This window comes from Lotus japonicus, chromosome 5 (assembly GCF_012489685.1).
Source record: "Lotus japonicus ecotype B-129 chromosome 5, LjGifu_v1.2".
Taxonomy (NCBI): domain Eukaryota; kingdom Viridiplantae; phylum Streptophyta; class Magnoliopsida; order Fabales; family Fabaceae; genus Lotus; species Lotus japonicus.
Window position 1 is genome coordinate 37,420,770 of NC_080045.1, and position 12,638 is coordinate 37,433,407.

Consider the following 12,638-nt stretch of genomic DNA (forward strand, 5'->3'; position numbering starts at 1 on the left):
TTTGGGGCAACTCCTCCCATGAGAGGGTATCATCTAAACCATCGTACCAAATCCTTGCTCCCCCTTTCAAGGAGTGAGGGAAGAGCTTAATCATGAGTTCATCACTAGTCACACCTTCCATATTTACAAGGTGACTATCCTGAGTGAATCGGGCCATGTGGGCTTGGAAATTATCATCTTTAGACCCCCCATACTTGTTTTCACTAACAAGCTTGATGAGAGCTTGGCTAAGCTCAACATATTTTTCACTTACCTTGGGGGTCTCTCCCGAAGACCTGGACAAGCTTTTGATCATATCACAAACAAAATCATCATTAAGGTTAGTTTGTGAATTAGGATTGAAAACCGAAAATCTTACCTTGTCCTTACCAACTCGGAGGATGAGCTGACCCTTATCAACATCAATCTTAGCCCTACCAGTGGCTAAGAAGGGTCAGCCAAGAACGAGAGGAATCTTTATATCCTCCTCCATGTCTAGCACCACAAAATCAACTGGGAACACGTCCTTATCAACCTTAACCATCACATCTTCAATGATCCCATAAGATGTTTTTAGGGATCGGTCCGCCATTTGTAAGGAGAGCATGGTCGGGGTGACCTCTCCTAAGTTCAGCCTTCTAAACATGTTAAGCGGCATCAAGTTAATGCTCGCTCCCAAATCACACAATGCTTCAACCTTCGACAAACCCTCTATCTCCACCGGAATAGTAAAGCTTCCGGGATCTCTCCTCTTCCTTGGCATTTTCCTTTGCAAGATTGCACTACACTCCTCGGTCATCATGATAGTTTCATCAACCTCACTCAACTTCCTTCTCTTATTTAAAATGTCCTTCATGAACTTAGCATAGATAAGCATTTGTTCCAAAGCATCGGAAAAAGGGATAACGATATGGAGTTTCTTAAAAACATCCATAAATTTTGAAAACTTTTTATCCAAATAGTTTTAGCCAATGCTTTAGGAAATGGGACTTTGCCAAGTTCAGGAATATGATCATTCATCACTCTAGTTTTAATAGGAACATTCCCTTCCTCCTCAACTATTTCCTCACTTTTTTCTCCCTCTGCTTTCTTTTCTAACCCCTTCAACACTCTACCACTTCTAGTAGTCATAGCAGAAGCACTTCCTTGTTCGGAATTTGGGATAGTATTGGAAGGAAGTTTACCTTGAGGCCTCTCGGTGATTTGCTTGGCCAGCTGGCCAAGTTGGTTATTCAAGTTTTTGATAGCCGCCTCTTGGTTCTAATAGTTGTTCTCCATGCGGTTGATGAAAGTCTCAACCAACTCCTCCAAACTCTTCTTGCTACTACCACGATCAACTTCACCACTCTCTTGTGGCTTCCTTGAGGGTTGGCCTTGAACACCTTGATTAGTCATTGTACAAAAATTACTAACATGAGGCCCTCCAATAGCCACACATTCCACCTTGGCTACTGTAGCACCGACCAAATTGGTCGCCTTTATGTGATTTTGAATCTCCGCCACTCGTTCAGAGAGTTGCTTGTTGGAGGCCAAGAGCTTGTCATAAGCTTCAACTTCAAATATACTCCTTCGGGTTTGGCGATCATTTTCAGAGTTCATGGCTCTAGCTGCCATCCTTTCTATCAAGTCATACCCCGCTTGTGGGGGAAGAGCATCGAACTCCCCATTTGAAGCCGCATCTAGGCCAAACCTCCAAGAATATTGTAGGCCATCATAAAATGTTGCAACCAATTCAGCTTGGGTGAGATTGTGTTGAGGGTATTTCCTCAAGAGCTTCTTGAAGCGCTCCCAAGCTTCATAGAGATTCTCTTCAGCGGTTTGCACAAAATTCATGATGTCTTTCTTCAATTTCCTCAAAAGAGATCTTGGGAAGAACCTCGTTGTGAATTTTTCTGCAAGGTCTTCCCAAGTGGTTAGACTCCCTTGAGGTTGTGAATTTAGCCAATCCTCTGCTGCATCCTTCAAAGAAAATGGGAACATGCTGAACCGTATTGCATCCGAGGGAACATTAATCACCCGATAAGTGTTACAATCATGGATGAACCTCTCCATATGAGCATGAGGGTCTTCCGAGGAACCTTCGCCATATTGGCTTTGGCTCACCAAGTTGATGAATGCCGGTTTCAGCTCAAAGTTCCATACTCCCTCGGGGAAGACAATGCTCCCGGGGTAGTCATAACTAATGGAGCAAGAAGTGAGTTCCCGAAGAGATCGGTTGGCTTTCTTAGCTTCTTGCTCACTCAATCGGAGGGTGATACCCTCTTGGATCTTTGCCTCAATATGGGCTTGCATCTCTTCCTCCGTCATATTGCTAAACCTGAAAATGATTCTAAAACAGAGAAAGATCAGTAGCACCAATTCCAGACAAGTTATAAACGAAAAATAAAACCACAAACTAAAAACTTAAACCAAAAACCACAAACCACAAACAATTCCCTGGCAACGGTACCAAAAACTTGTTGGTCAATCTGCAAGTGGACAGAATCTACCCGGTTTTAATTTATCGAACCACAGAGAATTGGAATGTGAATTTGGTTTAAGATTCAAGTTCAAGGTTGGAAAGCAAATAACATTCAGTTTTAAGGGTTGATTGTTAAGTTGATTAATTATAAATCTAACAAAGATAAGTGTGTGAAGAACAATGGTGAGCATGCCTTGGGTTCTTGCTTAACTAATTCAGTTCTAATCAACTTATTCTATCCACCAAACTCCGAGTCTCTCCTTGATGCTATAATCTAAACAACTACCTATCGATGCCTCGCATAGGTAATACTCTGAAATCAAATGATAAGCCCAATTCCTTGTGCAGTTAAAAAATTGTTTGAGGCATTAAGTTTTCAATTTCAGATCAACAAACCCCTACCCTTCCTCTATTCCTAGTAGCAAGCATAGAAGAGGTAATCGCACAACAAGTCCCTAATCTATAACAAACTTCCGTTCTATTATTGAAAAGCATAAAGCTAGCACGCGTTCTAACTTGAAACATAAAGCATGGATATGGGATTCAAGGGTTTACTCAGAAGATTGATGAATAGAAATAGGAATTAAGATTAAAACATCATAAGTCTTACCAAAAACCCAAAGCAAAAGAGGTTTAGCCAAGCATGGCTATAGAACCCATACAAGAAAGAAAGGATGAAACCTGGAACATGGACCTGGAGAAAGCTTCTCCTCAAGCTCCAGAGCCTAACCTTACTTCTAACTTATTTAGGAATGTATAGAAATGACAAAAGTTACAAAAGAAATGACAAAAAGTCAATTTATAAGCAATCTGGGCGAACTGGGGCGCTCAAGCGCTGCCCTGAGGCGCTTGAGCGCCCATATGGCAGAAACAAACAAGAAGCTTCTGGAGTGCTGGCGCCTGGGCGCTCAGCCCCAGCGCTTGGGCGCTCAGCCCCCAGACATAAAAACTTTCCATCTTCTCTTTTACTCCTTTTGAATGCTTCCATCAATTCTCCTAGCCCTTTGACCTTCCTTCTTCATTAGTTACCACCTGAAGTACTTAGAGCCCAAGCTAAGGAATAAAATCAAGAAACTCAAAGGATTAAAAGCACTAAAGTCCTCACAATTAAGTGGAAAACAATTTTAAGTCCTAAACTTACTTAAAATGCAAGAAAGGTCCCTGATAAAACTACAAATTTACGAAAACAAAATAAAAACTCAAAGAAAGATAAAAATGCATGAAACACTACATGAGACTCAATAAAAAGACTAAAAAGAAACTACGAAATGACCCTAAAAACACTACTAAACTAGGGTCATCACTACCATTACCTAGAGATCTAGAAATGCCATTAAACATATTTAACAATCTTCTTTTCAAACCACACAATTTAGACTACAAAGAACTAAGCGTTTCATTCCAACACGCCACAAGGTTCCAAGCAGACTTTACAAACTGGGGAAACTGACTATCAGATACCCAAGCAGCTTGAAATCTAAAAGGTCTCCTCCTCCTATCTTGCCTCACCTTTGGACAAGTTTTAAGAAGAAGAGGAAAATGTTCATACTTAAGGCAGTGGAGATGATACACAATGCCATTCGGAAACCTAAGCCTTCATTTCAAGTCTAATGGCTCCACTCAAGTTAAAAGCAATTTATCTTTTTAGGGTAACATTTTCCTATTATTTAAAGGCCTCCTAGTTTATTTCTCATGACATTGATGTATTCACACCCCTCGTAACATTTACATCCACTTTCATCTTCATATCTCTTTTTACATATCACCTCACTCACCATATATTACTAAGGATATTCTTATGAGAATGCTATTTTTACTAAGGATTATTAATTATTAAATTTAAGGATCATAATTTATTCTTACGTTCTCATATAAAAACATCATTCGCATAATGTACATTGAACATTCTCTAATTTACTTCTATTGTATCTCTCAATGTGTTGTAGAGGTGGAATTGGGGGTGAACATTACCTTTTCAATTTGGGAATTGTTATTCAAACGCCCCTCACATTTATTCCAACCCCCATTATATTCGTAAAATCCGAAAAGGCCCTTATAAATTTTTCCTACGCACTTTTAAAAGTGTGTTACCTACGCACGTAGGTAACACACCTTGAAAGTGCGAGCGAAACACACATATTTCTCTCTTTAATTTTATGTTTAATTTCTGGAAGGAATTTGGGAATGTCACGTCTTGGTTAAGGTAATAAGATCATTTTTTGAGCTCTATTCTGCAATCAAAATTTGGAAATTCTATTGTTTGATAAGGATTTTTGCACTGCGGGACGTTTGAGTCAGAAAAACTTGATTTTCTTGCAGTTTCGTATCAAGACGGAGTCAATTAAAAAGTTGAAGAGAAAAATAAAGTAATTGATCCTTCATCGCCTTCGACCATAAGCTTGGTTAAATTTAGCCAAATTCTTTCGTCTGGTATTTTATTTCGAATCTTGAAAATTTTTATTCCACCATAAATCTCAAAATATTCTATCTTAGTTTACTGTGGTGATCTCATAATTTTTAAAAACCATCTGATATCTCACACACCTCTAAAGTGCGTGAATCACGCACCTTAAAAGTACGTTTAGTTGAAAAAAAAAAGCAATTCTAAAAATAACGACTGTAACAGCGATTATGAGATTGACGACGACGATAGAAAGAGGAGAAGATGGAGGTCAGGTATGATGATGGGTATGAAGATAAACATGGGTGGTGGTGGTGGTGGTGTTGGTGAGGGAAGAAAGAGGAAAGAGGAGATGAGAGAGAATGTGAGGATGGAGATTGGGAAATTTTTATGATTTTTTTCATTAAGGGCATTTTAAAATTTCATACTTTTAGAGGGATTTAAATAAATGTGAAGGGGTGTGAGTAACAATTCTCATTGATGTTTAGAAAACCTATTTTCTTGAGTTGTTCCCCGTCCAAAAACTTACTCACAATCTGGTAGGCAACCAACCAAAGGCAATACAGAATCAGAGAGATGACTGATGAAGAAGTGCTGGTTTTCCCGGCAGATGTCGACGACGACCATTTCCAGCGAACAAATCCTCAAACTCAACCACTTGCTCGCAACACTCACTCGCTCAAATCAACACACCGAGTCTCTCAAACTCTTCACCCAAATTCACTCATCCCACACTCTCAGACCCGACCACTACACCCTCTCCACCGCCATCACCGCCTCCGCCAACACCCGCCCCGCCGCCACCGCCACCACCTTCGGGAACCAGCTTCACGCCCACGCCATCCGAACCGGCCTCAAAGCGCACTCTCATGTGGCGAACTCTTTGCTCTCTCTCTACGCCAAAGCTGAGGACCTTGCTTCTGTGGAACGTGCTTTTGCAGAAATTGAATACCCAGATGATTATTCATGGACCACAATGCTGTCTGCTTCAACTAGACTGGGCCATGTTGGTGATGCCCTTAAGCTGTTTGATCAAATGCCAAACAGGAGCAATGTGGCTGTTTGGAATGCCATTATCACTCGGTGCGGCGCCGATAATGGGCATGATGATGTTGCTTTTGATCTGTTCAGGGATATGCAGAAAATAGGTGTTAGGCCTGATGGTTACACCTTCACCAGCATGCTTAGTTTGTGCTCTGTGGAGCTTTTGGATTTTGGAAGGCATGTCCATTCAGTGGTTATCAGAAGTGGTTTCTTGGCTAGGACTTCTGTGGTTAATTCTCTGATCACTATGTATTTTAACTGTGGATGTGTTGTGGATGCTTATCAGGTGTTTGGGGAAGTAGAAGCTGGGCTTCGTGATCATGTTACGTATAATGCAATGATAGATGGTCTTGTGCGCGTGGATAGAAATGAAGATGCTTTTGTAATGTTCAGAGATATGCAAAAGGCGTGTTTTAGTCCAATGGAAGCTACCTTTGTGAGTGTCATGAGCTCTTGCTCTTCTCTGAGGGTTGGCTGTCAAGCACAAGCACAATCTATCAAAACAGGGTTTGATGCTTATACTGCTGTGAACAATGCAACGATGACCATGTATTCCTGCTTTGGGAAGGTCAATGAAGCTCAAAATATTTTTGAGAGAATGGAAGAAAGGGATCTTGTTTCATGGAACATAATGATTTCAATGTTTTTTCAAGAGAATCTTAACGAAACAGCAATCTTAACCTATCTGAAAATGAGGAGGGTAGGAATTGAACCAGATGAGTTTACTTATGGAAGTCTGCTAGGTGCCTCAGACTCTTTGCAAGTTGTGGAGATGGTCCACTCCCTCCTATCGAAAATTGGGCTTATGAAAGTTGAAGTTTTGAATTCATTGATTGCTGCATATTGCAGAAATGGAAGGATAAATTGGGCCTTACAAATCTTCTCTAATCTTCCCTATAAAAGTTTGATATCCTGGAATACTATCATATCTGGATTCCTCACAAATGGATGCCCACTGCAAGGGTTAGAGCAATTCTCTGCGTTACTTAATACACCTCTGAAGCCAAATGCCTATTCCCTCAGTCTTATTTTGAGCATTTGTTCTAGCACTTCATCCATGAGTCATGGGAAACAGGTTCACGGTTACATATTACGACATGGTTTTTCTTCAGAAATTTCTTTGGGTAATGCCCTGGTCACAATGTATGCCAAATGTGGATCTTTAGACGGGTCGTTGGGAGTATTTAATGCAATGGTGAAAAGAGATACAATCTCTTGGAATGCTCTAATATCTGCTTACGCACAACATGGACAAGGCAAAGAAGCTGTGTGCTGTTTTGAGGCAATGCAGATCTCACCTGGAATCGAACCAGACCACGCGACCTTTACTATTGTTCTTTCAGCTTGTAGTCATGTAGGTTTAGTTGATGATGGTACCCGTATTTTTGATATGATGGTGAACATTTACGGATTTGTACCCAGTGTGGATCATTTTTCTTGTATAGTTGATCTGCTGGGCCGCAGTGGATACCTTGAAGAGGCCGAAAGATTAATTAAAGGTGGATATTTTGGAGCAAATTCTAATATCTGCTGGTCATTGTTCAGTGCTTGTGCAGCTCATGGTAATTTAAGGCTAGGAAGAATGGTTGCCAGACTTCTCCTGGAAAAAGACCATAACAATCCATCAGTTTATGTGCTTTTATCAAATATCTGTGCAGCTGCCGGCCAGTGGGAAGAAGCAGCTAATCTTAGAGATATGATGAGAGAATTTGGGACAACAAAGCAGCCTGGCTGCAGTTGGATCGGAACCTAGGACTTGCAAGTTATAGGTGCTTGTAAATGTATAAGCATGAGCATAATGTGATGGGTTTCCCAAATAAGGGGAGAACTTCTTATAAGTTTCCGCATTCCCTTCCCTAAAAAAACAGTACAATTAAATTATGGTAGGAATAAGATAAAGGGTTTTTGTATTTTGATTTATTTTTGTACTTTTGTACTATGGTTTTATACATGTGTAATGTAATCTTAGTTCATATAATTGTCCTTACTTTTAAAATTGCCCAAATATGGGCTCTATTATGGACACTAGAACATCAAAAAAAAAAACATTTTTAGCTGCAAAAAATATTATATTTAGCAGCAACAAAAATGGCGGCTCGATGGGAAGGAGGAAAGGTGGCAGTGCGATCTGAGGGGAGAGAGCGACGACAGTGCCACGGGTAGAGGAGGTGGTCGCACGATTTGGATAGAGGAGGCAGCTGTGGTGGTGAATCGATGGTGGCGAGGGGGTTGATGTAGTGGTGTTTCACAAATATGGAACGAGGAGGTGTCTGTGATGGTGATGAAGATGCCTGAAGATGACCAGTGGTTGTGTGGAGGCCGCACGGCTATGGAGAGAGGGAAGGAGTGGTGGTCGGTGGTCTGGTTTTATTGAGAAAGCATGCAAGTGCGCAGAAGCTTACGAGAAAAAGAATTTCATCATTTGGATGGGAATTGAAGAAGAAAGAAGTGGAAGAAGATGGTGGTGGATGAAGAGGAACTAAAATATTATTTTAAAAATTTATAAGAACTTAAATTGATGTGAGAAAAGTTCACGTGACCATCCTCAACTGATTAGGTTTGTCACTACACAGTTGACTGTTCAAAATCGAGCAAAATGATAATTTGATTAAAGAAATATTTCAAAAATTACATTTTAAATAAAAAATTTCTAGGAACCCAATTGTTTTTTGGTTACATGAGGAAGAAGACAGAACAAAACTAACTAGATGCATCTAAATAAAGCAAAGCATAGACATTAGATGGAGGGTTGCTCCAAACACGTCGCTGTGAGCCCTCACTAGCCGCTTCCCGTGCCAGTTGGTCTGCCGTGTTATTTCTCTCCCTTGCAATACTCCTAATCCCACAACGTTGTGTACCTCCCATGGTGCAGCGCACATGATCAATGACTTGACGATCCTAGTAGTGGGTTGTATCAAAGGATGGTTGGAGGACAGATACCACTTGCAAGGGGAATTGAGTTTGTCACCCCACCTATTGAGTTTGCACCCCACTTTTTATTCAATATGGGATTTAAAGTTTCGTATTCAATACGAAACTTAAAAAACCGTACTGTATTTGAGCATGTCTGACACATTTTCAACCATTCATTGCATACTAAAATAAATACGGAATTTTAAATCCCGTATTGATATGGAACTTTAAATCCCGTATTGAATAAAGTGGCAAACCCAATAGGTGGGGTGACAAACCCAATTCCCACTTACAAGCAAAGCAATCAGTGAAACAAATCACATCCGTGTGTCCAAGTTCAATTGCATGGTTGAGCCCGATTTAATTCCTTTACGATCTCAGAAACTTCAAACATAATTTAGCCTAAATTTTTTTTTTCTTTATTGTCCAACTGCAGCAGAATATGAACGCGGGCGCCAGAAGCAAATGGCGGGAACAAATTGAGGAGCGCCCAATCCCTTTTTATTTCCTTTTTTCCAATTATTTATTTATACTAACATGAAATTGATTTGAAATAACTACAATCGCACATACATACTCCTTCATATAATAAAACCCCCGAGCAAGGATATACTGAGTTACGAAAATGGGTAAGAAGAAGAGAGTTAGGGTTTCCGATGATGAGGAAGAAACCGAATCTGAACTCAACCCTTCCAACAATCACAACGAAAATTCCCTCTATCAGGTACCCTATACACTATTTGATTCTTCTTATCTTTTCCCTTAATATGAATCTGTATCTGCTTGGAAAATTTTCCATGATTTTTTATTCTATTAGTCTATGCTCCTTGCATTGTACACCAAATTTCACTGATGTCACTTGTTGAAGAAATTTGAAGACCATGAGAAGACAACCATAATAACCATTCTTCATTTTGATTTAATTTTATACCCCTTTTTTGGTTTTGTTGTATTCTGAGTTTCTATCTAGTTATTACTGCACAGGGGTGTTTTGGACTGTGACCCATTGCTTCATTGCTTGCATTTAGGTTCTTGGTGTGGAGAGCACAGCTTCACAACAGGAAATAAAGAAGGCATACTACAAGTTGGCATTGAGGCTGCATCCGGATAAGAATCCTGGTGATGAGGTGGTGTTTCGTTCGATGTTTTCCTGCCCTGCTTTGATCGGTTTGTTATGATTTTAGATCTTTGTGGTTCTAATGGGTCGTACTTTGCAGGAAGCTAAGGCCAAGTTTCAGCAATTGCAAAATGTTATCTCGATACTTGGGGATGAGGAAAAACGGGCCATTTATGATCAGACTGGATCTGTTGATGATGCGGTAAGTGTTTCAATATTTACAGCGGCAAAGTAGCTAATGAAGCCACATTATGATGGACTTGTACTTTGCCCATTTCTTGATTTTTGTTATTTGTTAGCTTCAAAGCAAACTTTGATCGCGTCATTGTTGCAATTTTATTGCACAACACACTACAACAGAATGGAAAATTAGCTTTTCAGGATAAAACTTTGTCCTTGACATTGACAGCTCATTTAATTTTTTTCTGAAATCAGGACCTTGCAGGGGATGTTGTTCAGAATCTTCGAGAATATTTCAGAACAATGTACAAGAAGGTACTTGCTTCATATTCAATTTATGATATTTTTTCAGTCCTTGTACTCTGCTTGTTTTCAAGTTGTGTAGTTTTATATTATATGATAATAGGTCACTGAAGCGGATATTGAGGAGTTTCAAGCGAACTATAGGGGATCTGAATCTGAGAAGAAGGATTTGATTGACCTGTACAAGAAGTGCAAGGGTAACATGAACAGGTAATAAAGCATTGTGATGAGCAAGAGCCTTTTTTTCTTTGTAAAAGATGTCAATTTTGATATATGGAGTAACTTCCCTTGGCAGGCTATTTTCTTCAATGCTTTGTTCGGATCCTAAACTTGACTCACACCGATACAAGGATATTCTTGATGAGGCTATAGCTGCTGGTAAGAATATCACTTGCTTTTATTGGCCCCAATTTTAATCTGAAATTTTCTCAGATGTAGGCTTCACTATTGTAAAAGAGTGACAGAATTTTGAGATGTCAGATAGATCTTGACATCCATAAGAAAGGAGAGTTTTACTTTTAGCAGAGATTTTCAGCATATAAATATGGGAATGTATTTCACTTGTGTTGCTTGACGATTTCCTTGATGCTTGTTTCCCTCTCTTCTCTATATCTGCAGGAGAACTAAAGGAGAAAAAAGCCTACAAGAAATGGGCAAAGAAAATATCAGAAATCAAACCACCTACTAGTCCATTGAGGCCAAGGGCAGAGTAAGTTTATCAGGCAGGGTTTGGGCGTTTGACCTTTGTTATTTACACTAATTTTGGAATAATCACATGTTAAAATCTTCTGCAGATCGAAAAAGCAACCAGGAACGGACTTGTACGCTATGATATCACAGCGACAACATGAGCGGAAAAACCGGTTAGATTCTATGTTCTCATCTCTAATTTCAAAATATGGTGGACGTCAAATGCCAGAACCCTCTGAAGAGGAATTTGAAGCTACACAGAGAAAGCTTGAAAGCCGAATGTCCTCAAAAAAGTCAAGGCCCTCTGAAGAGGATTTTGAAGCTACACAGAGAAAGCTTGAAAGCCGAAGGTCCTCAAAAAAGTCAAAACTAAAGTAACCTACTTATAATTTTATGTCTAGTTTGTTTCTTTGAGTGTGAGCGTTCTTCAGCTATTATTAGAGGGAATTCTTATCTATTTTGCTGAACTAGGGGTAGTTGTTACATTTCTAAGTTAATGTTGCTGGTTATTGTGAAGGCTTATAGAGCAGGAAAGTTCCTAAAAACTTAGGCCTGTTGTATGTTTATTGATTTTTCTCTGATCTGCTTGCGTCCGTTTTTGGAGCATCAGTACCAAATCTCAGATTCACAGTGTATTGGTTACTTATATTATGTTTTCAATGTTTACTTCTCATTTAAGTTCTGCTTTGATACAGCTATGTTTGAAGATGGAATGAAAGGGAGTGTTTTTATGTTCTATTGTTTGGTTTTGTTAAATGAGGTGGAAGGTGATAGAGTCCGTTCCATCACATTTCGTTATTTACCATCAATGTTTATACCCCCCTAATTGAAGGGGGATGGAATGGAAACACTTATAACTACTAAAACTATAAAATTATAAAATTATTTTTCTACCCCACCTATGTCATATATTGAATATTAGTGTTTTTAAAATAAAGGGTATAAGGAACAAGAGTTGAACTCATTTTGTTCTCAATTATCCAGGCAATGTAGTTATAAATTGTAAACACTAAGAGGGGTGAATCCAAAAAAAAAAATCACAGCTTGAAAATCTTAATAGCAAGTTTTGTTAATCTTTTAACGTGTGCTAATCTGTTGTTATCGGAGAATTGGTAATCTGTTACCGGTGCCTTCGAATTCTATTAAGGTTATTTGACAATCTGTCACAACAACAAAATTTCCAAGGATCAGAATATTACAACAATGGAAACATAATTACTAGGAATCAAGCCATGTGTGCAATTTCCAGGTATCACAATATACAACAATGGAAACATAATTACTAGGAATCAAGTGATGTGTACAATACAAGTGCAGCATACAAATCAGAATTACTGCATGTGAGCTCACGCGCCACAACTCGCCTCCACGTGTTGATATCCCATGCATCGTCCTCCTCCGCGCATGACATTCCAACAAAGCAAGTCATACACAGGTATGTGAGACTCAAAAAAAATAGTAGAAGTTTAACAGTTGATGATGTTTCACTTGATCGAGTACAAGCCTATATAAAGCAAGTCAGGTCAACAACATCATGAATGATTAATAAC

The 12,638-nt window shown here is 39.3% G+C and overlaps 2 protein-coding genes and 1 non-coding gene across 3 annotated transcripts; all 3 read left to right on the top strand.

Moving 5' to 3' along the window:
- Positions 1–1,723: 1,723 nt before the first annotated feature.
- On the top strand, positions 1,724–1,830 carry LOC130721592 (small nucleolar RNA R71). Its single transcript, XR_009013520.1, has one exon. It is a non-coding gene; the product is annotated as a small nucleolar RNA R71 (small nucleolar RNA).
- A 3,360-nt stretch (positions 1,831–5,190) lies between these two features.
- LOC130721201 (pentatricopeptide repeat-containing protein At3g49740) lies at positions 5,191–7,794 on the top strand. The gene has a single exon (XM_057571955.1). It carries the CDS (start codon positions 5,425–5,427, stop codon positions 7,636–7,638), a length of 2,214 nt encoding a protein of 737 aa, XP_057427938.1. The 5' UTR covers positions 5,191–5,424; the 3' UTR covers positions 7,639–7,794.
- A 1,378-nt stretch (positions 7,795–9,172) lies between these two features.
- Positions 9,173–11,824, top strand: LOC130717900 (chaperone protein dnaJ 6-like). The gene is made up of 8 exons (XM_057568299.1): positions 9,173–9,522; positions 9,827–9,925; positions 10,016–10,117; positions 10,351–10,410; positions 10,502–10,608; positions 10,694–10,776; positions 11,017–11,107; positions 11,193–11,824. Exons 1-8 carry the CDS (start codon positions 9,424–9,426, stop codon positions 11,464–11,466), a joined length of 915 nt encoding a protein of 304 aa, XP_057424282.1. The 5' UTR covers positions 9,173–9,423; the 3' UTR covers positions 11,467–11,824.
- Positions 11,825–12,638: the final 814 nt, after the last annotated feature.